General features: G+C 47.1%; 1 protein-coding gene across 10 annotated transcripts in view; it reads right to left on the bottom strand.

Annotated features, from left to right (window-relative positions):
* The window catches only part of DAPK1 (death associated protein kinase 1), a 210,907-nt gene that overhangs the window by 12,832 nt on the left and 171,208 nt on the right, over positions 1-26,867 (bottom strand). For 8 of the 10 annotated variants that reach the window (XM_077965000.1, XM_028834216.2, XM_028834213.2 and 5 more), the window contains 2 exon segments: positions 14,519-14,741; positions 9,526-9,714 (listed from right to left, as the gene is read on the bottom strand). In XM_077965000.1, coding sequence (XP_077821126.1) covers positions 9,526-9,714; positions 14,519-14,741 — 412 coding nt within the window. 10 annotated transcript variants of the gene reach the window in all.

The raw sequence follows: 26,867 nt of genomic DNA, 5'->3' as shown, positions 1-26,867 counted from the left end.
GGGTATAGGATATTGACTGTAACAGTGACTATGAAAAGTCACCTGAATTTGGCTCAACAGAGACTGACTTGGCCAGGTAAGTGAGGGCCCTATCCAGGCTGCTCAGAAGCAAGAAGCATGCTCAGGTGTGAAAACAGGGACTGACTTGGCCAGGTGAGCCAGCTCCCAGGATGCCTGGAACCTCCAATGAACCTGAGATGCCCCCCTCTACACTGCCACATCCTGCCAGGACTGTGGCCGCCCATCACTGGCCTCTGGGGCCTGGCAGGACCACTTCCCCCACAGGATTTGAAGGCTCTCTTTACCTAGTTTACCCCTCAGTGCTTACTCTGTACCCAAAATCCTGCAGTCAAGACGCAGTCGGAGTCTAAAGGGTTTTTCTCAGTCTTGTAGTGAAGGAGGAGGGACCACCCTCCAAAGCTGGCTGCTTAGGCCAAGCGTGGAAAGTTCTGGTACCCAGAAATTGGCTCTCGGAGTGTGGGGTCCTGATGTAGGTTGTGGCTGTGAGAGAGCAGATGGGAGCAGGGCCTGGGTCCCAAGACAAGCTTCTCTTCTCTCTGTGCTGCCACAGCCAGTTCTGTCTGGGGAGCGTGGAGAAAGTTCTACTTTTAAGAGAGCAAAATGCGCCGGGCACAGTGGCTCACGCCTGTAATCCCAGCACTTTGGGAGGCCGAAGCAGGCAGATCACGAGGTCAGGAGATCGAGACCATCCTGGCTCACATGGTGAAGCCCTGTCTCTACTAAATATACAAAAAAATTAGCCGGGTGTGGTGGTGGGCACCTGTAGTCCCAGCTACTCGGGGGGCTGAGGCAGGAGAATGGCGTGAACCAGGGAAGCAGAGCTTGCAGTGAGCCGAGATTGCACCACCACACTCCAGCCTGGGCGACAGAGCGAGACTCCATCTCAATTAAAAAAAAAAAAAAGAGCAAAATGCACACAGACCATGAACTCCCGCAATTTTTGCCCCCGGTACAGGGGGACCCTCCACCCCCATGGGCCTGGAGATGAGCCAAGGGAGCTGCCTGGAGACCGCATAACAGCACTGCTCCAGAGAGGGTGCTCAGGCTGGCTCCCACGCACTCTCTGAGTCCTAAGCAGCTACACTGCGGCACCATTTGTATGTTCCAAACACCCCTAGACTGCATCCTGCTCTGTAGTCCAATGGCCTTGGCATCGCCCCATCCCTAGAGTCCCACTGACATCTCTGTCTGCAGCCACCACCTTGGCTGGCAGCTGCCACCAAGGTCTAGGCATGAGCCATTGACGGAGACCCCGCTATCCCCAGCAGAGTAGTGGCTGTGCATTTTCATGTGTCCTAAGGGCGGAATCCCGTCTGCAGCCGCTGCTGCTGTGTCCACCGGGTCTGAAGTATGTGCAAAGCACACCCTCCCCAGCTGGCTGCATATGGCTGCTGACACCGAAAGCAGGACCACTCTTCCCAGTAGCAGAGTCACAGTGCAGCCACTGCCGCCCTGACTCAAGCATTTGGCCAGGGGTGGGGATCACATGCACCACCAGCGGACCCGAGGACAGGCCTGCTGAGCTGGACCCCACGATCCCCTAAGAGCCGGAGTATGCTGTCTGGGGGTCTGGGAATGACCCAGCCCACTCCACCACCGCTGGCACCTGAGCACTCCTCTCAGTGGCCTGAGGTCACGCCCAGCCAACCTACCACTATCATCACAGCTGGAACCCACCTGTATGTGCCACCTGCAGGGCTAGGTACTGGCCTGCCTGGCCCATTGCAGCCACTGCCAACATCAGCACAGACTGCTTGTGAGTCAGAGGGTTGTCTCACTATGACTACTGCCATCACTCACACCACTCCTGCTGCCCAGGGAACTGAGAACCTGACTACCCACCTGGCCCACTGCTACTCCCAGCCCACTGCTACCCACCTGGCCCACTGCTACTCCCAGCCCACTGCTACCCACCTGGCCCACTACCTGGCCCACTGCTACTCCCAGCCCACTGCTACCCACCTGGCCCACTACCTGGCCCACTGCTACTCCCAGCCCACTGCTACCCACCTGGCCCACTACCTGGCCCACTGCTACTACCAGCGCTTGAGCAAGCTGCCTGGAGGCCCAAGAATCAACCTAACTGGACCCACTAGTATCAGTGCCAGCATATACCACCTTGGGGCCCAAGGACAGGCATGCTCAGCTCACCACTGCCACCACGAGGTTCTGAGGACTGGCCTACATGGTATCCCCATCTCCAGAAAAACTGTACCACAGCCTCTACTAACAACCATACCCTAAGCCACTGAGAAAATGAGACACCACTGGAGCTATTTACAGCTGAAAAAAAAAAAATCATATGGCCACTATGCTGCTGCATGCACCCAGAATCAAAGCCAAAGTGCCCTACTCAACCAACACCATAGACACATCTTCAGGAAAATGCCCTCCCCTATGAAAGCAAGTTCAAAAAGTTCAAAGAAGTGACTGTTATACCAGATGCACAGATATCAATGTAAGGACACAAGAAACATGAAAAAGCAAGGAAATATTATACCTCCAAAAGAGCATAATAACTCTCCAGCAACAGATTCTAATGAAAAACAAACCTATGCAATCTAAAAAAAGTGTTCAAAATCATGACATTAAACAAGTTCAGTGAAGTACAAGAGAATCCACAAAAACAACATGAAGAAGTCAGAAAAACAACTCAGAATATTAATGAGAAGTTTACCCAAAGAATCAAAATAGAAATTCTAGAATTGAAGAACTTCTTGAATAAAATAGAAAATTTATTCAAAAGCTACAACAATAGACTAGATCAAGCAGAAGAAAAAATTTCAGAAATTGAAGACAGGTCTTTTATAATAATCCAATCAGACAACATTAAAAAAATAAAAATAAAAAATAAACAAAGCTCTTGTGACATATGGGACACCATAAAGCAATCAAATATTCAAATTTTTGGTGTCCCAAAGGTAAAGAGAAACTGAAGGAGGTAAAAAATCTATTTATTAAAATAACTGTTAAAAACTTTCCAGGTTTGGCAAGAGATTTGGAAATCCAGATGCAGGAAGCTGGGGAGATCTCCAAATAGATACAATTGAAAAGAGGTCTTCTCCATGGCACATTATAGTCCAATTGTCAAAAGTCAAAGACAAAGGGAAGTCTGAAAACAGAAAAAAAAAAAAAAAAAAATCTAGTCACTTACAAGGGAACGCCCATCAGACTCACAGCAGATTTCTCAGCAGAAATTCTACTGGCCAGGAAAGAATGAAATGCTATACTCAAAGAGCAGAAAGACGAAAATTGTAAGCCAAGGATACTACACTCAGCAAAGTTATGCTTCATAAGTGAAGGACAAATAAAGTCTTCCCCAAACAAGAAAAGCTGGAGGAATTGATCACCACTAGATCAAATCCACAAACAATGCTTAAGGGAGTTCTACACCTGGAAGTGAAAGGACAATTCTTCCATCATGAAAACACATGAAAGCATATATCCACTGGTAGAGCAAACATATTAAGGAAGAGAAAGGACTCAAATATTACAACTACAGAAAGCCACCAAACCACAATGATAATGAAGGAGAAAGAAAGGAATAAAGAATATACAAAACAACAAAAAATCAATTAATAAAATGACAGGAATAAACCCTCACATATTAATAATAACCTTGAATGTATATGGACTAATTTTCCACCTAAAAGATACAGACTGGCTGTTTGACTAACAAAACATGGCCCAGCTATATGCTGCTGACAAGAAATCCATTTTATCTACAAAGATACGTATAGATTGAAAGTAAAGGGATACAAAAAGATATTCCATGAAAATGGAAACCGAAAGTGAGCAAAAGTTGCTGTACTTATAGCAGATAAAACAGACTTTAAGTCAAAAACAGTAAAACAAAAACAAAGAAGGTCATTATATAATACAAAAGGGATCAATTCAGCAAGAGGATATAACAATTCTACACATACAGGTATTCATCACTGGAGCATCCAGATATTTACAGTAAATATTATTAGATCTATAAGGAAGAGATAGACTTCAATACAACAATATTTAGGTAATTCAACACCCCACTTTCAGCATTAGGCAGATTATACAGACAGAAAATTAACAAAGAAACAGTGAATTTAAACTGCATATTAGACCAAATGGACCTAATAGACATTTATAGAACATTTAATCCAACAGCTACAGAATATACATTCTTCTCATCAGCACACAGAACATTCTCCAGGACAGAACATGTATCAGGACACACGAAAAGTCTCAACAAATATTTAAAAAATTGAAATTATATCAAGTATCTCCTCAAACCACAATGCAGTAAAACTAGAAATTGATAACAAGAAGAACTTTGGAAATTGTACAAATACATGGAAAGTAAACAACATGCTCCTGAATGACCACAGGGTCAAGAAAGAAATTAGGGGAGAAATTTTAAAAAAAATCTTAAAACAAATGAAAATCAAAGCACAAGACCAAAACCTACAGCAAAAGCAGTGCTAAGAAGGAAGTTTATAACAATAAACACCTATATCAAAAACTCAGAAACTTTCCAATAAACAATCTAACGATGCACCTCAAGGAACTAGAGAAGCAAGAACAAGCCCAACCACAATTTAGCAGAAGAAAATAAACAATAAGGTCAGAGAAGAACTAAACAAAATAGAGACTAAAAAAATACAAAGAACTGATGAAATGAAAAATTTTTTTATAATATGAACAAAATTGCTAAACCATTTGCTAGACTGACCTAGGGAAAAAAAAAAAAAAAAAGAGAGAAGACCCAAAAGAACAAAATGAGGAATGAAAAGTAAGCTATTACAACTGATGCCATAAAAATACCAAAGATCATCAGAGATTATTATGAACAACTATACGCTAACTGGAAAATCTAGAGGAAATAGATAAATTCCTAGACAGATAATTTACAAACATTGAATCAGAAAGAAATAGAAAACTTGAGCAGACCAATAATGAGTAATGAGATTGAATCAGTATTAAAAAGCCTCCCCAAAAAGGAAAGTCCAGGTTTGGATGTCAGAAGAACTAATGATTCTCCTCAATCTATTCCAAAAAACTGAAGGGGAGGGAATTCTCCTTAATTTATTCCATGAAACCAGCATTGCCATGATAACAAAACCAGAAAAGAATGTAACAACGACAACAACAACACGGGCCAAGATCCCTGATAAACATAGATGCAAAAAACCTCAACAATATAACCAAATCCAACAGCACACAAAAAAGATGATATACCATAATCAGGGATGCAAGGATGAATTGACAAAATATACCACATCAACAGAAAGAACAAAAGCCATATCATAATCTCAACAGATGTCGAAAAAGCATTTGACAAAATTCAACATCCCTTCATGATAAAAGCAGTCAACAAACTAGGCACAGAAGGAACATATCTCAACATAATAAAGGCCATACATGACGAACCCATACCCCAATATAATAAAAGCCATACATGACGAACCCATAGCTGACATCATACTGAATAGAGAAAAGCTGAAAGCTTTTCCTTTAAGATCTGAAATAAGACAAGGATGCCCCCTACATCACTCCTATTCAACACAGTACTGGAATTCTTAGCCAGAACAATCAGGAAAAGGCAAAGAAATAAAAAGCATATAAACTAGAAAAGAGAAACTCAAACTGTCCCTCTTTGCAAATGATATGGTCTTGTAACTACAGAAACCTAAAGACTCCACCAAAAAACTCTTAGATAAGAGAAATAAATTCATAATAAATAGGTAAAGTTGCAGGATACAGAATCAACCTACAAAAACCAGTAACCTTTCTATACATCAATAATGAACTAGCTGAGAAAGAAATCAAGAGGGCAATTCCATTTACAATAGCTGCAATAAAAATAAAATACCCAGGAACAAATTCAGCCAAGGAGGTGAAAGACCCCTACAAGGAAAAGCACAAAACACAGACGAAAGACATTGAAGAGGACACAAACAAAATGCAAATACATGCTGTGGTCATATATCGGAAGAATCAACATTGTGACAATGCTCATACTACTCAAGGCAATCTACAGATTCAATGCAATCCTTATCAAAATACCAATGTCATTTTTCACAGAAATAGAAAAGACAACCTGAAAATTTGTACGGAAATAAAATAGTGGCCAAATAGCCAAAGCAATCCTGAGCATAAAGAGCAAAGCTAGAGGCATCTCACTACTTGACTTCAAAATACACTGCAAGGCTATAATAACCAAAACAGCATGGTATTGATATATAAAAACAGACACATAGACCAATGGAACAGAATAGAAAACTCAGAAATAAATCCAGGTATTCATAGCCTGGATAACTTTTGACAGAGGCACTAACAATGCATAACTTTTGACAGAGGCACTAAGAACACATATTGGGGAAAAGAACACCCCTGTAAATAAATGGTGCATTTATTTACCCTGGGTAAATAAATAAATAAATATTTACCAGGGTAAATAAATGAATATCCATATGCAGAAGAATGCAACTGGACCCCTGTCTCTCACCATATACAAAAATCAACTCAGGATGGATTAAAGACTCATATGTATGTCCTAAATTATAAAACCACTAGAAGAAGACAGGCTTCAGGACATTGGTCCTACAAAGATATTGTAAATAAAACCTCAAAAGCACAGGTAATAAAAACAAAAATAGACAACTTAGAGTGTATTAAACTAAACAGTTTTTGCATAGCAAGGGAAACAATCAACAGAGTGAAGAGACAATTTGTAGAATGGGAGATAATATTTTGCAAACTATTTATGTGACAAGGGATTAATATCTGGAACATACAAGGAACTCAAACAGCTGAACAGTAAAATAACAAACAGTACCATCAAAAAGTGGGCAAAGGTCTACAGTAACCAAAACAGCATGGTACTGGTACAAAAACAAGACACACAGACCAGTGGAACAGAATAGAGAACCCAGAAATAAACCTGCACACCTACAGCCACCCGATCTGTGACAAAGTTGACAAAAATAAGTAATAGGGAAAGGACTCCCTATTCAATCAATGGCGCTGGGATAGCTGGCAAGCCATATGCAAAAGAATGAAACTGGATTCCCACCTTTCACCATATAAAAAAATTAATTCAAGATGAATTAAAGCTGTAAATGTAAAACCTCAAACTATAAGAATCCTAGAAGAAAATCTAGGAAACACCATTTTGGATACTGACCTTGAAAGAATTTATGACTAAGTCCTCAAAAACAATTGCCAACAAAAACAAAAATTGATAGGTAGGACCTAACTAAAGAGCTTCTGAACAGTAAAAGAAATTGTCAACAGAGTAAGCAGATAACCTACAGAATGGGAGAAAATATTCACAAACTATGCATCCATCAAAGGCATAATCTAAGATCTAGAATCTATAAAAGAGTTCAACAAGCAAAAACCAAATAACCCCATTAAAAAGTGGGCAGAGGACATGAACAGACACTTTTCAAAAGGAGACATACAAATAGCCAACAGACATATGAAAAAAAGCTCAACATCACTAATCATCAGAGAAATGCAAATCAAAACCACAATGAGATACCATTTCACACCAATCAGAATGGCTATTATTAAAAATACAAAAAAAAACGAACAAGAGATGCTGGTGAGGTCATGAAGAAAAGGGAACACTTATACATTGTTTGTGGGAATGTAAATAAATTCAGTCACTGTGGAAAGAAGCTTGGAGATTTTTCAAAAAAGAAAACTACCGTTTGACCCAGCAATCCCTTTTCTGGGTATATATCCGAAAGGAGACAAATTGTTCCACCAAAAAGACACACGCACTCGTATGTTCATTGCAGCACTATTCACAACAGCAACGACGTGGAGTCAACCCAGGTGCCCATCAATGGCAGACTGATAAAGACAATGTGGTACATATATATCATGAAATACTACGAAGCCATAAAAAAGAAGAAAATCATGTCCTTTGCAGCAACATGAATGGAGCTGGAGGCTATTATCCTAAGTGAATTAACACAGGAACAGAAAACCAAATACTGCATGGTCTCACTTATAAGGGAGTGCTAAACATTCAGTACTTATGGATGTAAACATGGCAAAAATAGAAACTGGGGACTACTAGAGGGGGTGGGAGGGATGGAGGCAAGGGCTGAAAAACTGTTGGGTACTATGTTCAGTACCTGGGTGCTGGGATCATTTGTACCCTAAACCTCAGCATCATGCAGTATAGCCAGGTAACAAATCTGCACAGGTACCCCTGAATCTAAAATACAAGTTGATAAAGAAAGGAAAACAAAAATGGGCAAAGAACCTGAACAGAAATTTCTCAAAAGAAGACATACAAACGGCCAACAGGTAAATGAGAAAAATGTTCAATATCACTAATTATCCAAGAAATGCAAATCAAAACTACAGTGAGACATCCTCTTACACCAATCAGAATGGTTATTATGAAAAAGACAAAAAAAAAAAAGTGGCAGATGCTGGCAATGATGCAGAGCAAAGAGAATTCTTATATATCGTTGGTAGAAATATACATTAGTACAGTTATTATGGAAAACAGTATAGAGATTTCTCAAAAAGACTAAACATTGAGCTAACACATGATCTAGTAATTCTGCTACTGTGCATTTTTCCAAAGGAAAGGAAATCAGTATATCAAAGGGATAAGTGCACACCCATGTTTACTTCAGCACTATTCACAATAGCAAAGATATGGAATTGACCCAAGTGTCCATCAAGGAACAAATGAATAAAGAAAACGTGGTATACACATAACAGAATACTATTTATACTTGGACATAAAACAGAATGAAATTACGTCATTTGCAGCAACATGGATAGAACTGGAGGACATTATGTTAAGTCAAATAACCCAGGCACAGAAAGATAAATACTGCATGTTCTCATTCACATGTGGGAGCTAAAAAAGTTGATTTTATGGAGGTAGAGGGTAGAATGATAGATACCAGGGACTGGGAAGGCTGTGTGTGTGTGCGGGGCGGGTAGGGGGAATGAAGAGATGTTGGTTAATGGGTACAAATGTACAGTAGATAGAAGGAATACGTTCTAATGTTCGACAGCAGAATAGGGTGACTATAGTTAACAATGCGTTGTATTTTTCAAAATAGCTAGAAGACAGGACTTGAAATGTTCCCAACACATAGAAATGATTGATAAAAACTCCAAGTGAGGGATACCTCACATAATCTGACTTGATCATTACATACATATTCTATACGTGCAACGAAATTTCACATGTACCCCATAAATATGTACAAATATTATTAACTTACTCAACAGTCATTTATCAAGCACCTACTGTATGCCAAGTGCTTTACTAGGTGCTGACAATACCCTGGTGTTTAGTTTTACTGTTTAGGGATGGTAGCCAGCCACGCTTCAATCCTGGCTCACTCTGAATATCAGTCTGTGTTGGATTTCCTTCTAGAAGTGACAGATACAGCCCAGGACAAGCTCCCATTAGGGATGACTGGCTGGAAGCCCTGTCAAAGGGAAACCTGAGGTCCTTCCCTTGGGGCAGGCAGAGCATACCATTCAAATAGGCATTCTGGATGTCGATGGCCTTGGTGGACTGGTCATCAGTGGAGCAGTGTGGGTGGTGGGTCGGGGCCACGAACACCTCCAGCATCCCTTTGGTAAGGCCCGGCTCGAACATCATGCTGCGGCTCCTCACACTCACGTTCTCGCAGCCTGGGTACAGGTTGTTGATGCTCACTGAGACTGCAGGACAGAAAGGATCACATGAGTACTCGCAGGGGGCAGCGTGCGCCTGTCTCCCTCCTAGGCTGGCCTTGAGGTTTCCTTATCGGAAGCACGCCTCTGTCCCCACCCCAACTCTGGCTTCAGGCTGAGTGTGTCTGCCCTCACACGCGCAGAGCAGCAGTGCTCCCAGGCAGGCTGTGGGCTTTTCCGCTGGCTCTACCTCCCCACAACCATTTTCTGCCCCGCCTTGTGCCTGGGTGGCTGGTCCTGGGGACTGCGTCTCTAGGCTGGCCTGCCATGTGATTTAGGGTCAGTCAAGGGGAGGCGGTGGAGAGGGTGGGAGGACAGAGGTCGGGTTTCTTCCCTTGTCACTTCCTGCTACTTCTCTGATACTCACAGTCTCTGTCTGCCTCCACCTCCCGCTGAGCGACTTCTCTCTCTTGCACATGAGATTATTATTGCAGTGAAATGGAAAATGATTTCAGACAGTAGCAGGCCATGGTTAAATAACGCTGCATCACACACTGTGAGAGCTCCTCCTTTCTGAAACTCCCTTGAAGGCCTTTCGGTTGTACTTGGAGCAAGTCTGTGCTTGGGGCCTTCCGATTTTAGCATTTCCTCAACACCTGCTCATCTTCCCCTTTAATAAAGAGGGTGTGGGCATCAGCGTAGAGCTGGATTTTATTCACATTGGTTGCTGTTCACTGCATTTCTTTTTACTTATGGCAGTGGTACTGGGTTCCCATTTGTGATAGGGATATTAACTGTTTCATTTTCAAATCAATGTATTTCAGTACATTTTAAAAAGTGAGTCAGTTTAAAGGAAACACTACGCAAACAATGGTGAACTTGTGGGTGTCGTAGGGGAGCTGAACAACAGAGTCTGGATCCCCTGTGTTTGGGCATAGAGCCTGTGCTTCCTCGCTGTCTCAGCTACTCACTGGCCTGACCCTCTCCCCAACTCTCCCACCAGGCTTGTGCAGGCAGAAGCTGCCTTTCTGGTCAGGACTGTGACCCAGGGCCCACGGAGGGTGCTCCGTAAGAACTTGGTGAATGAATAGCATTGGAGAAGGGGTTCATTGATCTTAACTGCAGTATCGTTGGTTTACAATTAATACAACAGACATTGCAAGGCACTAAAGAAGTGACCATTTCACCTGGGTATCTGACTTTAAAACAGACAATCCAAACACCAAGGTAATCCCTTACTTAAAGACCAGAGTTAAGACTTCGGACCTGGATAATGGGGGTATCCAACGGAGGGGATGAGGAGAAGAAAAGTGGATCCTAAGGGCAGAGTTAGGTACAGGGAAAGGAGAAAGGGCACTTGGAGGGCAAGCTTTATTCTTAAAAACACAAACACACATTATATTTCTGTAGGAAGTTGGCAGATAGGAATGTAAATAGAAAACAAAAGCAAAATGATGTTAAGCCTTGATGTCAACACAGCTGCCATTTTAGTGTATTTCTCTGCATATTGTTAATTCCAGTCTGACAAAAGCTGTGGGGTTGCCCAAGAATGGGTCTGTCCATTTCCCTGTGACCTGGAATCTGTGTCTGGGTGACTGCCTGTCAGGAACAAGCCTTGTTTAAGTGGCATGTGGCCATGTGCTTAATGAGGAGAGCAGACGTTGGTAAACAGCAGTCATTCCTGCTCCTCGGTGGCAGTTTTCATTGGGAGGATAAAAGGTTAGGACAGGCTTTGTACAAGGTGTTATGAAAACAATAATTTCATGGGGAAGCACTGAAATCCCAGGAAATCATTTTTGTTAATACTGCCTCCTGGTGGTGTAACGTGGCAACACCCAGGAGACCCACTTCACTGGGTCACTGGGAATTCCTTCTGCAGGTTCCTCTCCACGGGAATAGGAATGGCCTCTTCAAATGCTCTTCCTGGACATTCATGCCTCCTATGACCTTGAATGTTTTCCTTCCCATAGCTCAACAGCCACAACCCTCAGTGTCCCCACAGCTCAGTGATGTGTGCAACAGACAACTTTCAAGTGCACCCTGTCCCATCTCCTGGCTGGGAGCTCAGCCTTGGCCTCCAGCGTTCTCAAGAGAACGGCAGTGGCAAAGGGCCAAAACTCTAAAAGCAAACTTCTTGCTGTCTTATGATATAAATGTCGCCATGTAGGCATCTCTCCCATTGAAGGGAAAAGGGCCTGACAATTCTAGGAGAGGTCACGGGAGCCCTGGCCTAAAAGAGACCCCAGCACGGTCTGCCAGGCACCAGCAGTATCCCCAGTAGGTGACAGTGGTGCTGCTTCAGGAACCAGGCCCAGTCCCTGGAGGCACGCTCAGGGGCGGCAGTTCCTCGGGTGTCTAACAAAGCCACGCTGCCCCGTCGGCCCCCAGCACACATACCCTCTGCCAGAGTCCAATCTCCCCAGGCCGCCCTTGCGGTGTCCTGTGCTTGTGCCCTGCTCTGCATTTCCAGGGCATTGTCTGATGCTGACGTACAAGCTGTGAGGGCAGCAAGTGCCTGGTGACCCGCCCAGTTTAGGGATGGTGGCATCCTCTCTGTCTCATCCACCTCCAACTCCAGCTGCCGAGCTGTGCCTTCCGCCCAGGGATCCCTCAGCCAACAGGCTTCAGGGGCACCCACCAGCGCACACTACCTCCACCAGGGGCAGGTTGTCCTGACCGTGGGGGCCCAGGGACCAGGATGGCCGCCTCCTCCCCAGACGCCATGGCTGGGCTGAAAGCAGCTGGTGTGACTACACCTCAGGGCTCTCATGCAGAGGGGCTTCTGTCCCCACGCCAGGACCCCCTCCCTGAGCCCCGGCTAAAGATGCTGTCCCCACAGTGGGGCATGCAGAAAAAGGGTCACCCTGAGACACCCTTCACTAGGAACCCGCTGCAAAGACCAGACACAGATACTGAGCAGAAGCGAGGCCATGGATACCTCACGTCTGAGGCCAAGGGCAGAGCCAGAGGTGACATTGCCCCCTCCCAGGACTCCACAATGGGCACTCCTGAACATCATCTGCACACCCACTCAGGCCTTGCAAACTTTCCAGATCATGACCTCATAACCTCTTTCTCCCTCTCTCACTCTCTCTCTCATATCCCACCCTCCCAACCACAGAGGTTCAGGTTGCAGTGACCTTAACCACAGCAGAAGCAGCCTGCCTCCCTCTAAGAGAGCAACTGAATCCCACTTAAATCCTCAACTAGAGCAGAAATCACACCGGAGGGTGGGCGCGGTGGCTCACGCCTATAATCCCAGCACTTCGGGAGGCCAAGGCCGGTAGATCACAAGGTCAGGAGTTTGAGACCAGCCTGAACAATATGGTGAAAACCCACCTCTACTAAAAATATGAAAGTTAGCCAGGCATGGTGGCATACGCCTGTAGTCCCAGCTACTCGGGAGGCTGAGGCAGGAGAATGGCATAAACCCGGGAGGCGGAGCTTGCAGTGAGCTGAGATCCAGCCACTGCACTCCAGCCTGGGAGACAGAGCGAGACTCCATCTCAAAAAAAAAAAAAAAAAAGAAACCACACTGGAAAATGGAAAGGTATGCCCGTGAATTCCTTAGGCAGGGTGTCATTGACAAGCACTGGCTCAGGCACCAGATGTTCTGGGATTTTCCACCTGTGCGCCTCAGGAAGCCAACTGACTCCTCAAGGCTGTAGTGAAACAGCGGTAAAAACACCCCGGAAGCCGTCACGTGGACTAAATGAGGTGTCATTCAGACCGTATTTCTCCCAGTTCCTGGCACACAGTGCTCTATAATATTGACATATGTATCAGCAATATAATAATACAAATTATAACTCTGTTTTGGTTATTCTTTCTTCTCCTCATTTCAATTCTATAGCTGTGTTCAGAGACCAGAAGTTGAAAAGGGCATATAAATCTCAGCCAACTCTCCACAGCTACCCATGGCCCCTAACATCCTCCCTCACTGAGGGGATGTAAGAGAAACACAAACTTTAACACATTTGGTGTCCACCTGGGGAACAGACCTGGCTCTTCTGTGACATCATATACAGAGAATGAATCAAGACACGAAGCACAAAACTGTTCTGGTTTAGGAAACTCTTCGAAGGTCTCTCATCTTTCCACAAACAAACTCGCTCTGTCTAGAGGAGGATTCAGTTGGAATCACACCCAAGATTGCATCGTTTTCTCTTGCTCACTGCCAGGTGTTTCCTGACAACCCCCTAACGTGAATCCATAACCCTGTCTGTGGCAGGCCCAGAAGGCAGCAAAGCTTCCCAAGGAGGGTGGATGTGACCAGAGAGACCATCCCTGAAAACCACTAAGGAGCCTCTGGAAACCCCTCTCCAACCTTGAACTGAGCAGGATGGTGCTTCCTAGAAATCCCTTTTTGTTGCTCTACGTATCTACAACACTGGGTCTGCCTGTAGCACTCCAGAAAGAAGGATAAGGGGTGAGGACCCTTCTTGGGCTGGTACTTGATCTGTGCTATGCTTGGACTGTTTGAGTTTGAGCTCTTTTAGTCTTTAAGGCCAGAGCCCCTGAGTAGAATGCAATGCAATGTGCAATTGTGTCCCCAAAGCTGACTGTGCAAATTCTGCAGTTTGCACATTTATGAGGATGGACCTTTGTGTCTGTGGCTGTGATTTCAGAGAGGCCCTGGTTTTGCTACTGCCAAGTCAGTTTGCTATTGCTGGACAACAGGCAGCACACACAAGGCCGCCAGCCAACCTGGACCTGAAACCCACTAAGGCCACAGGGTCCAGTACAGGGCAAGTGACCCAAACACAACTGCCTTCCCCGCCAGACCTTGAGAAGAGAGAGAGTAGAAGCCAACACCTGCTGGAAAGACAGGGGCCAGCGTGGAGGTTCCTACCTGTGGGCTTAGAAGCCAGGGGTGAGGGTGGGAACCTGCTGGAGTTGGTGGAAGACAGTCTGGGCCGACGCCTTCTGAAAAAGCTCCTCAGCAGCCCACACTTGAGAGATTCTACAAGGGTGGTTTTCCCGGATCCCGAGTGGCCAAACAGCTTGAGCTTAATTCTTGGCTGCAGGTTCTGTGTGGGTCGGAGCTGCTGGATGAAGAATCCTCGGTGCGTATCCTGAGCACGGATGAGAAAGAGCCAGTGAGTGACAGGAAAAGAGGCAAATAATGATTCTCAAGGTTCCTAATTCCCAGCGTGCAGTTTTTACCCATGCTGAGGGTAAGTTTCTTTCTTTTTTTTTTTTTCTTTTTGAGATGGAGTTTCACTCTTGTTGCCCAGGCTGGAGTGCAATGGCGTGATCTCAGCTCACCGCAACCTCCGCCTCCCGGGTTCAAGTGGTTCTCCTGCTTCAGCCTCCTGAGTATCTGGGATTACAGGCATGCGCCACCATGCCTGGTTAATTTTGTATTTTTAGTAGAGACGGGGTTTCTCCATGTTGGTCAGGCTGGTGTCGAATTCCTGACCTCAGGTGATCTGCCCACCTCAGTCTCCCAAAGTGCTGGGATTACAGGTGTGAGCCACTGTGCCTGACGGTATGTTTATTTCTATCACCAATGAAAACTTTGAAAATTCAGGTAAGAGGCCGGGCGCGGTGGCTCAAGCCTGTAATCCCAGCACTTTGGGAGGCCGAGACGGGCGGATCACGAGGTCAGGAGATCGAGACCATCCTGGCTAACACAGTGAAACCCTGTCTCTACTAAAAATACAAAAAACTAGCCGGGCGAGGTGGTGAGCGCCTGTAGTCCCAGCTACTCGGGAGGCTGAGGCAGGAGAATGGCGTAAACCCGGGAGGCGGAGCTTGCAGTGAGCCGAGATCCGGCCACTGCAGTCCAGCCTGGGCAACAGAGCGAGACTCCGTCTCAAAAAAAAAAGAAAGAAAATTCAGGTAAGATTCACATAACATCAAAGTAACCATTTTCAAGTGTGAGAATCAGAGGCTTTTAGTGCATTTTCAGTGCTGCAGACCATCACTACTGTCTCCTTCCAGAACATTTGTGTCACCCCAAAAGGGAGCTCCGTACCCGTGAGCATTCACTTGGCATTCCCCTGTTTGCTCAGCCCCTGGCAACCACAGAGATGTTGTCTGTCTCTAAGAATTGCCTATTTCCATTGCATTCTGATGCATGACAAGATGGGTGGAGCAACTGTGAAGCCTTCAATTTTTTTGGGGGGGAGAAACCCCCATACTTTATTTAGAAATTTATCAGAAAAACATAATTGGATGGCCCAAATGTCCACTTCATAACTGTAGGTTTGGAATAGGAACTTTATCTTACTGTTAACTACCTACTAGCACTTTTGATTTAACTTCATGGCAATGTCACCTGTATGTGAATATTAAAAATATCTACCATCACTTTTGGTTTCAACCACATGGCAACCTAAGAAGCCTAGGAACAGACCTACAACAAATCAGGCACGGTGGCTCACGCCTGTAATCCCAGCACTTTGGGAGGTCAAGGTGGGTGGATCACGAGGTAAGGAGATCGAGACCATCCTGGCTAATGCAGTGAAACCCCATCTCCACTAAAAATACAAAAAATTAGCCAGGTGTGGTGGTGGGCGCCTGTAGTCCCAGATACTTGGGAGGCTGAGGCAGGAGAATGGTGTGAACCCGGGAGGCGGAGCTTGCAGTGAGCCAAGATCGCGCGACTGCACTCCAGCCTGGGCAACAGAGCGAGACTCCATCTCAAAAAAAAAAAAAAAAAAAAAAAATATATATATATATATATAAACCCAAACACATAAAAAAAAATAAAAAATTTACCCTAATCAATTAAGAGGCTGAAAGAAAATGGAAAGCCAGGAGGCCGAGAAAGTTAGAAGCCTTCAATTTAATCATGAAATAGGATCAGCCCTGTCTGACCAGCTAGAGCATCGGTCCCTCTCTGTGTGGAGGGGTCTGGATCCTTTAGGGCAGTAACGGGACAAGAGGATGAGGGAAGGGGCACTCCAAGGTACAAGCTCCATGCTGCAGAGGGGGCTGGGAACACAATATCCTCATTACTTTCTTCTTTTTCCATCCCATAGGGAGAAGCAGGAGGCTCCACAGAACGAAATAGTTCTCTACTCACTCACTCCTTCATTCACTCAGGGAGGCCCCCCAGCCCCATGCTAAGCGCAGTGCTGACAACAGGAAAATCCAGACTCAGCCCAGATCCATGGTCTTGGGGAGACACAGACGTGTGAATGATTTCACATCTAATACCAAATAAGAGCTTTTAACAGGATAGTGTAGGCAAAGTGTTCAGTGCACCCAAGGGAACCTACTCAAGGCTTACGTGATGTGGCACTGACCATGCCACCCTGGTGTCACACCCCCTCACAGGCCAACATCTCTTCCCACCACTCCTGCCCTGCTCCCTAACGAGGACCTGTTTGGAGCCATGAGGTGCAGCCTGAGGCCTCTTCCTCACCCTCACCCAGGAGGACCCCTCTGCTTTAACCTGCAGTTCCCACAAACCCACAAAACCTGTCCTGACTGCCATCTCCTCCTGGAAGCTTCTTCCCACAATGCGTGGCTCTCCAGGGTGACCCTATGAGGCATTCTGCCTTTCTAGACCAGGAGCCCATCTTCGGGGACAGATGGAATTCCCAGCCCCAGCAGGTATAGAATCTCCATAAACCAGTGTCATATAAATGACAGAACTCAGAGGGACCCACACAAGGGCATCTCTTTGTGATCTATACCTGGCAGGACCATTCCTTCAGTTCTAAATCCTGGGAGGTGCTCACTTACTGCTGATCTCTTCCAGCAGCAAAAGCCAGTGTTACTTTTGCTATTATAACTGCATCACTACAAACTCACACATAACTCTCCTGAAGGCTTTGATTTTCCTATCTCCCTTTTCAATTCCTAAGCCAGGACCAGACTTCCTCACCAGGAACTATACTGACCCCTGGTGGGCACTGTGGAAATCTGAGGTGGCATTTTAGTTCCCACAAGGTTGAGGGGATGCGCCTGCAGCTGGCTGTGTGTTCAGACACCGTGTAACAAAATGCCCCTCACAGCGAAGAATTCTCCCGGGTCCCCTGACTTCTGAGCATCTGATGAGCATTTATATAGGGGAAAAGCCTGTTGACAGTCATGTGAGCTGAGAACTTTACATCTTACACATCATCCAGAGGGTTTTGGGGGCAGTATTTAATATATACTGAGTTATCCACGAATGCTGCTGTTTTACAGACTGGCAAACAATTACACTTTGCTTTTTTCCTTTTCTTTCCTGAGTGCTGTCTCCGACTTCTGTACATCAGCTCAGCACGATGCTGTGGCATTGGAGCTGCCATCCCAGCCCTCCAGTGTCCACGGGCGTCTGTGCGGGCTGCACTCACTGACCCTGCGGGTGGGTGCAGGGACCAGCCGGGTTTCCCAGTCTCCTCCTGCCTGTGTCCTAGCACATGCATACTGACATCCAGCATATTTCACTATGCGCATGCTCCCACGAGGTCTGTGTTGTATTACAGTTAGGGCACACTAATGATCTTTTGAAACTATCTGTGTAGTAGGTACGCCCCTGTCTATAAATTCTACTTTATGAGGATCAAGGGAGAATGACACAAGGCTTGCTGTAAAATGCTGGGGCAGCTGGGGTGGAGGTCACGACACCGAACGATGATCTGTAGAACATGAGGTGGTCCTTACTCTGGTGTCTTCTTCTGACCTCAAATCCCAACAGGTCCAGAGACAGAGCACCACAGGGAAAGGAAAGGGCTGGGGGTCTTGACAGCAATGTCCCTGACTGATTACCTGAATCAGCAAAAACGCTGGACAGATTCTATTATGAGTTACTCACTGGGGGTGGCACCTGTTAGCTGGAAGGAATGGGGCTCTGAATTCTCCCCAGTGCCACATGCAGCAGGTGCGCCCATGCTGCTGGGCTGCCACCGACCCTGGAGCAATTCCACCTCCCAGCCTACTCCAGCCTTCCGCAGCAGCCCTGGGTCTTCCTTGTGAGTCCAAGGCTGTACCCACACCACGCCATGCATGAGCACCTGAGATGCGTCCACGGTGCTGAACAGTGGTCACCTTCCAAGGTGAGCATCCCAAGGGGCAGATGAAACTTCCTCAGCTATTCCCTGACACGCAGCTCCCCACACACAGAGATTCTTGGTACCAGCCCGAGTCTGCTTCATCTGAGATCGGGAGAAGGCAGAAAACTGTTCCTGGTTAAATCCAGTCACTGGATCCCGGGTGCCCCATTTTGGTAAAGAAACTGCGCCACGAATCTGCTTGCAGCTCTTTCTTCCTGTTTCGTGCCTGTGGATCTTGACACGTTGAGCTTCAGCACACTCGTCTGTCCTGTCTGCAGGAACGGGGCAAGCTCATTCCTTCTCCACGAGTCCCACAGGCCCTTCCACTCTCAGCAGACTCAAACCATGGTCAACTACAGACACCGCTGCCCCTGTGAGAGGCTTCTAGAAGCGACTGAACCTGCAGGCTGACTTGCTCCTGCGTATGAGGCCAAGCTATGCCTGTGACTTCCCTGTACTGACAGTCCAGCTCACTCCTTCAAATTCCACGCAGGGCAATGCTGGGGCAGAAGCTCCTGGCTATCTGTTTGCCTGTTTCATGGGCCAGCCCAATAAATGGAGAAGGAGGGAGGAGGCAGCAGGAGGAGTTGAGACAGATGTGTTTCCTGTCTGCAGCAGTAACTTCCACATGCATGGTGCCTTCCAGCTCATGCTATGCCTTCACTCACATTCCCTATGAAAACCTCCAGCTGGGCGCGGTGGCTCAAGCCTGTAATCCCAGCACTTTGGGAGGCCGAGACGGGCGGATCACGAGGTCAGGAGATCGAGACCATCCTGGCTAACACAGTGAAACCCTGTCTCTACTAAAAATACAAAAAACTAGCCGGGCGAGGTGGTGGGCGCCTGTAGTCCCAGCTACTCGGGAGGCTGAGGCAGGAGAATGGCGCAAACCCGGGAGGCGGAGCTTGCAGTGAGCTGAGATCCGGCCACTGCACTCCAGCCTGGGCGACGGAGCGAGACTCCATCTCAAAAAAAAAAAAAAAAGAAAACCTCCAAGGAACCTTTGTGGTTAATACCATCTTCCTCCCTTTCAGATGAGGAAATCGAGGCTCAGAGAGGCCAAGGCACTTGCCCAAGGTGACAGAGTAAAGCCAGAACTCGCCACCAGGTCTTCCTCCCACTGCTGGACACTGAAAGTGAGGTGGCAGGTTCCTCAGAAGCAGAGGAGACAGGAATAGACAGGGATATGCACACTGAAGGTGAACCCCACAGCACTGAGGACCATCCAAGGAAGGCCTCTCACAGTGCATCCCACTCAGAAGGCACCTCCTGAATAGGGCACCCTTTGGAGTAAAATACTTCTGTGGAAGGACTCACCTGTCCTTGGTGCACCCCCCTCCCCTCCACCAGGAGCTGTCAGCCTTGGCTGAGATGGGCCCACTCACCCTTCAGTAAGTCTTTGGGAAACGGCACTGATCCAGACTTATAGAATTCACCATCATCTTGAAAGGCCAAGAGAAGCAAAATATCCCCAGGTATTTCCCTTTATAAGGAAATCTCAGCTGATCCTGGAAGATGACCTCTCATCCTCACTAAGAACCTTGGAGAATCTAAGCACATCCGAATTTAATGCAGTCATCCTGGAAAAAAGTTTCTGAAATTTCTCCCGCATTGGTGGAGGCATGTTTTCACATTTCACTACCAGATGGCGGGTAGGGACGGGTTGGGGCCCAGAGGCCTCTCCCTGGGAAAGCAGCTTTCATCCACCCAGTGATCTGTCTCCAACCCAGAGGAGGCTCCAGGTCAGGTCTAGAAGGTGGTAGGCAGACTGATTTATTTGGAGGGGGGGTTCAGTAGTCCTTCCACAGTGTGTGTCTAACACAACTTACAAGACAGCCCTGAGACCCGGCTGGCACAAAGGCCGGGCTTGGTGGGCCCTCCCTGGCTGGGCCAGGCGGGAGCCATATGCAGCCAACACCTCCGGGGGAGAGGAGAGGGGACTGTGGTGCCACCGACATTTTTGGCTCATGGCTTGAAGTGCTCTCCAGTGTGTGCCCCTTAGGTCTGTGGGTGTGGCTGGAGGGTACTCAGGAGACCCCGGGGCATCCACGGTGTGGGCAAGACCAGGCAGGGGAGAGGAGAAGGCAGAACCGAACTCCAAGGAGTGCAGAATTCTGACTCAGAACCTTCCCGGTGGTCATAAGGGGGTGTGTGTGTGTGTGTGCGCGCGCGCGTGTGTAGGATAGAGTATATTTACCTGTATTAGCTCTAATCACATCCTTTAAATATTTACACAGGAGTAGGAGCCTCCCTGGTATTCTTGCCCAAGGCTCACTAAGTAACAGAGCCTGGACAGCCCCAGTCCAAGCCCCACACATCTCCCCTGGCTGCCAAGATCGCCTCCTATCAGGTCCCTCTGCCCCCCGTCCTGACCCTGAGGCTCCAGTCTCAGCAGCCGGGGGAATTCCTAAACCTAAGGCAGATCTCACACCTGCCTGCACTTGGCCCAAACCCAATCTCCTCACCCCCTGGGTGACATCTATAAAGCTGTGCCACCTCCCGGGCATGTTGGGCATTGTTCTCTGCCTGCACCCCCAGGCACATGCTCTGGCCCTAGCCCAGTTACCCTCCTTTGTTGTTTTATGCTTGAGCTCCTCCAACCCTTCACTGCCCAGCCCTTTGCACTCCCTATTCCTCTGCCTTCCTCCAGCCCTTCCTTGGGCTGCTTCCTTCTTCTTGGCTTTCAGGTCTTGGTTTCAGTGTCACATCAGAGAGGTCCTCATCAGCCAGGTGAAAGCAGACTCCACCATCCTCTCATCTCACTTCATCCTGTTTCAGTTCCCTGCACGGCAGCAACCCTTTCTGTAGAGGGCCGGATGATCTCTGTGGCAACTCAACTCTGCCATGTATGAACACCAGCCACAGACAAGAGTGTGTGGCTGTGTCTCAATAAAACTTTATTTACAGAAGTAGGCGGTGGGTTGTAGGCCATTGTTTGTCACCCCTTGACCTTACGCATATCTCTTATCAGATTCCTGGCTGGGTTCTGCTGATTTTGTTCACTGTGGTCTCTGCCGTGCCCAGAACAGCTCTTACAGTAGACACTGGAAATACCTTTTCAGTGCATGAGTGAATGAATGTTATTTGGTAACTGCATTGCTCTTTGAAGCCCTGGTGAATCTCCTAATTTCTACTTTTCTTTCTTCCAGTACTGTTTTCTCCCTAGCAGCTTGGCTTTCACTTTCTCATCAGACAAGAGGACTAAACATTAGCAAGCTGATGGGGAAGACCATTCACTGTCTGGGAAGGCCAGATAAGAGCACTGAGAGGCCATGTGGCTCCGCCCACGTGGCAGGGTGCAGGGAGACTGCACGGATGGTGCAGCAACTCTTAATTACGCAAATGCAGTTTACAGGTGGTGAATTTTTCCATCTGGGCAACTCCCAAACTGATTTCATTTTTCAAAATATTCCTAGCCACCTTTCTTCACTGTTGGGTCTTAGGTTTAGGAAAAGCAAACTACTTTTTTTTTTTTTTTTTGAGACACAGTCTTACTCTGTCACCCAGGCTGGAATGCAGTGGCATGATCTCAGCTCACTACAACCTCCACCTCCTGGGTTCAAGCGATTCTACTGCCTCAGCCTCCTGAGTAGCTGGGGCTACAGGCACGCAGCATGATCCCTGGCTAATTTTTTTTTTTTTGTATTTTAATTTTAATTTTTTTGTAGAGACGGGTTTTCACCATGTTAGCCAGGCTGGTCTTGAACTACTGACCTCAGGTGACCTGCCCACCTCAGCCTCCCAAAGTGCTGGGATTACAGGCGTGAGCCACTGCACCCAGCCTACTTTTAATTTCAGGTTTATGGAAAATCTGATTAGAAGGATGACCAAACAAAATAAAAACAAGCCAACTCCTCAACCCCCTTGAAATTCTTATTTTAAAATCAGGTAAGAATGGGACTTGCAGCGATTATAGTAAACGTGGATGCTGATATAACATCTAGATCAATCCTTCTCCCATAGAAGGGGTCCCTCCTTTCTTCTAGAAGGAGAACTGGGTTTGGCTGAGCAACAACACAGTCCTCAGGCAGGTTTGGACAGCTGCATGGGGCTTTGTTACTGATTCAGCACAAGGAAGTAGAAGGTACAACTTCCTTCTGTCGTAAGGTGGTACCTACAGCCAGGCGGGGCTCTCAGGGACCCCCAAAACAATGATGAACCTATCAGCAACCTTTGGTAGGGAGAAGCAGATGTCATCTCTAGCATTTCTGATTCCTGTGGTGCAAATGCTCCCACCCTGGCTGATTTCAAGACCCCCGTGTGATGTCACCAGGTTGGAAAGACATGCTCGGCTCTCAGGGCCAGCACCAGAGGCTCCTGCACACCACTGCCCTGGTTCACTTAATGTGGAAGTGGGTCAGAATCGATCCCATGCAGCTCAGCCCTGCCCCCGGTTCCTTCTTCCCCAAGAGCTTTGGCCTCGGCCTCAGCCACCTTCCGTGCTCCTGCCCCCTGAACTGTCCAGTGATGAAAACAGCCAGTCCCTCTCCCCTGCACATCTTCCACTGCTGTGGGAGAACAGGATGATTTTGGTTCTATTTCCAGATGCCAAATCCCATTGCTTCCCTAGCAAATATAGTTTAAAGACACATTCCTAGGCAATGTCAACTGATGAGAGCTGAGAGCACAGATAGAAAGTATTTCTTTTGCTCAACTGGCCTGTTTGGAAACCAAATAAAATGGCAGGCAATGTAGGGCCACCATCCTCAGCTGTCCCAGATACAGACCTCTCCCCAGGACTGCGCTTTGGATCAACCCGCAGTGGTTCTTGCAGAGTGTGGTAGCACCGTAGGGGTTGAGGGAGAATGTGTGGAGGCATTCTTTTGGTTTTCATAATACCGCTGTAGGGAACGCTAGTGTGTTAGATGCTTGGAGGCCAGGGACAAGAAACATCCTGCAAGGACAGGACCTCCCAGTCACCCAAGCTGCCAACAGCACCCAGTGAGAAACACTGGGGAATATCGAGGAGAAATGACATGGAAAGGAAAATGGTCCTAAGATGCTCTGCAGGGTGAATGACTTCTTCTTCCCTTCCCCTCCCCTATCTTGTACCCCATTGTCTCCTCCTCCAGGTGACCTGAGTTAGAACTGCAGCTCAGTCCCCTTCCTGGTGTCCTCGGCAGGCACTGCCTGCTCCTGGGCTCCCACCACAATCCTCAGCAATGCATTCTCCAAGGAAGCCGCTGCGACAGCTCAATCATTTCCAATAACCAAATTCCAGTACCAGGTGTGTCCAGGTGCCAAGCAGTTACTTGCATGGGGATTCATATTCATACACAAGGAAGAAAGACCATGATTAGCAATGCTTGGCACACAACTCCTCCTGTTCTGGCTAATGAGGAGCTAACGTTAAGAGCCCACTGAGGGATGATGAAGACAAACAAGTTCCAGGGGCTCCTTGAACACAGCATCTAGAAGATTCTGAGGGAATCAGAACCCTGGGCCTCCTCACAGGAAGGCGATCCCTGCGCACTACAAAGCAGGGAGGCTCAGCACAGGCACAGTAGCCAGTGTGGAAAGGATGCATCCCACCTGGCCAGGAATCTGCCCTGGAGCCCCCGAGCCCACTGATTAAAAGCAGATAGCAGGTACTTCCAGGTGAGGTCGGGACCTCAGGTCTGCACTGATTAGCATGTTGTCACCTCTTTGAAACCAGGTTTCCTGCAGCAACGTTCCCCTCTGTAAACCTTGGGCATGTTCTGAAATCACAGTGCCCACCACACACACTGAGGACTCAGTGGTGGCTGTCATCACAAATGACACTCAGGGTGCCCAGCCACAGGGGCCACTGCTGCACCTCACAGCTGTTCCAGCGTGCTCTGCAGGATTCCAACAATAGCAGGAAACACGTGGTGCTTACTGTGTGTAGGCACTGTGCGAGGGACATCATCTACATTGACCCATCCAACCCTTATCACGGTCATGGGAGGCAGCAGCAGACTCAACCACTTGACAAGCAGGGACACTGAGGCACAGAGCTGTTGAGCAACTTGCTAGCTCACCCAGCTAGAACGTGGTGGAAGTGGAGTTGGATCCCAGGCCATCTGACCTCCAGTCTGTGCTCTCAGGCACTACTCTGTATTTTGTTTCAACATAAAGATGAGGGGGGACTTTTCACTGGATTCTGGGTGCTAAGGGGGATGTTGTCCTTTAACTAGGGCTTTAAGATGACTATGCTGGCCAGGTGCAGTGGCTCACGCCTGTAATCCCACTGTTTTAGGAGGCCGAAGTAGGAGGATCACTAAAAGCCAGGAGTTAGAGAGAGCTTGGGCAATGTATTGAGACATTGTTGCTAATATAAATGTTAAAAATGAGCCAGGTGGGTGTGGAGACATGTGCCTGTAGTCCTAGCTACTTGGGAGGCTGAGGCAAGAGGATCCCTGGAACCCAGGAGTTTGAAGCCACAGTGAGCCCTGATTGCGCCACTGCACTCCAGCCTGAGCCACAGAGCAAGACCTCATCTCAAAAAAAAAAGAAAGAAAGAAAAAAAAAAGTGACTATTCTTTTCCTTGACCTCTCCTTTAGAGAAAAAAGACCACAGGATAATGGTAAAATACAAAATAATATTTTACTAAAATACAAAAATAATATTTTGCATTTTATAGTTTTTTGTATTTTATAAAATATATTTTATAAAACATGATATAGTTTATATTTTTGTATTTTGTATTTTATAGCTGTAATAGTCCACTTCCCATCTCTTTTAAAAATCTAGGCACCAAAAGCAAAGGAACTAATGGATGGAAGAAAAGAAAATCCCAAACTGAGACAGGGCGAGAGCCCGCCCCCAGAAATTCAGAATTCTAAATGGGAACAAGCCCCTTTCGCTTAGGATTTGGAGGAAGCTCCGCAGCCCGGTGCTTTGCATCTCTCCTCCTCACTATGTCAGTCATCTAAGTGGACTGCAGAGAACAGGGACAGAGGACGGGAGAAGGACCTCCCACCCACCTGTCCGACCATCCCCAGCTCGTGCAACACTGCTCTCCCTCCGTCCTTTTTCTGAGCACTGTTTTCAGACTCGTTCTGGAAGGGCACATGTGGGTTCGCATCTCGCACAGTAATCTACTTTGAAGTCAAAGAACGAACCATTGCTAAGGGGCCATGGGCAGCAGAAGACAGCACAGCCCCATGAGATGCCTCCTCCCTCTGCATGAGGCGGGTGTCCCGAGTGACCCAATGGGGTGTTGCAGGTCACCGTGCTGCACCTGAATGTCTGCCTCACAATGAGCTGGCTGCAGGTCCCCCGGCCCCTGCTCTGTGATACAGTTCCTTAGATGGTCAACAGCACTCGAAGCTGAGAGCGAATGTGGTGAGCAGCTTTCCAGAGGGAGGTAGTGGTGGAAGTGCTGGTGCTGTGTGAGCCGAGCCAGGGCCTCACACACCTGGGAGGGCACGGCATGGGGACTCAGGGACGCAAGCCAGGTGCGAGGTGCTACAGCTGGGTGTGCAGCCTCTCCGGGTGGAAACCTGAGCACATCTGACCTAGCAGGCTTCTGCACTCAGTAAAGTTGTCAGGCCTGTTGAAGAAGCCTTTCGCCCTTCCTTATAGTGTTTCTTCCTACTAGTGGACCATAACAGAGACCTGATAACTAACAGGAAAAAAAACTGTGCTCTTTTAGCCTGCGCAAAAACCAGACTTCTCGTCTCCTTTCACTATCAATGGATGCTGCCTGGGTAACGGATGCACACCAGCCTGTAGGCGTGAGATTCTGTGCCCAATGCAGGGCCCCCTGCTGTGCAATCTGGCAAAAGCCAGAGGCTGCACATCGGGGCTTGCGTTGTGTTTGGTGTGGCTGGTCCTCTGCTTCAAAGATAGCGAATTTTAAACTCAGGAAACTCTATAGAAAGGCTCATTCTTGAATACTAACCACTCACGGGCTCTCCCTTGCCCCTGCCCCTGCTTGTTTTGCCTGTAAACAAAAAGGTTTCCCTTGAGTTTCTAGTCCAAATTTGCAGGCATAAGGACACAGTCCATAATGGTACAGAGTAAGAAATCACTAAGCCCATCATTGTAATTTATGAATTTCTGGTAAGAACAGGTGAGTAAGGCTAGGGAAATTTTACCTGACTTATCTCATTCTGCACTTTCCAGGACAAAGGGGAGACTGAATCGCAGCTCTGAGTTTATCAACATCTGCTCAGTGCCTCTGAGGCCAGTTCTCAGAATCCAAAGCAGAAGGGTGTGAAAATCAGTCACCCATGATTTTA

Source organism: Macaca mulatta, chromosome 15 (assembly GCF_049350105.2).
Source record: "Macaca mulatta isolate MMU2019108-1 chromosome 15, T2T-MMU8v2.0, whole genome shotgun sequence".
Taxonomy (NCBI): Eukaryota; Metazoa; Chordata; class Mammalia; order Primates; family Cercopithecidae; genus Macaca; species Macaca mulatta.
The sequence above is the reverse complement of the archived record's forward strand: the minus strand, read 5'-3'. Positions and strand labels throughout refer to the sequence as shown.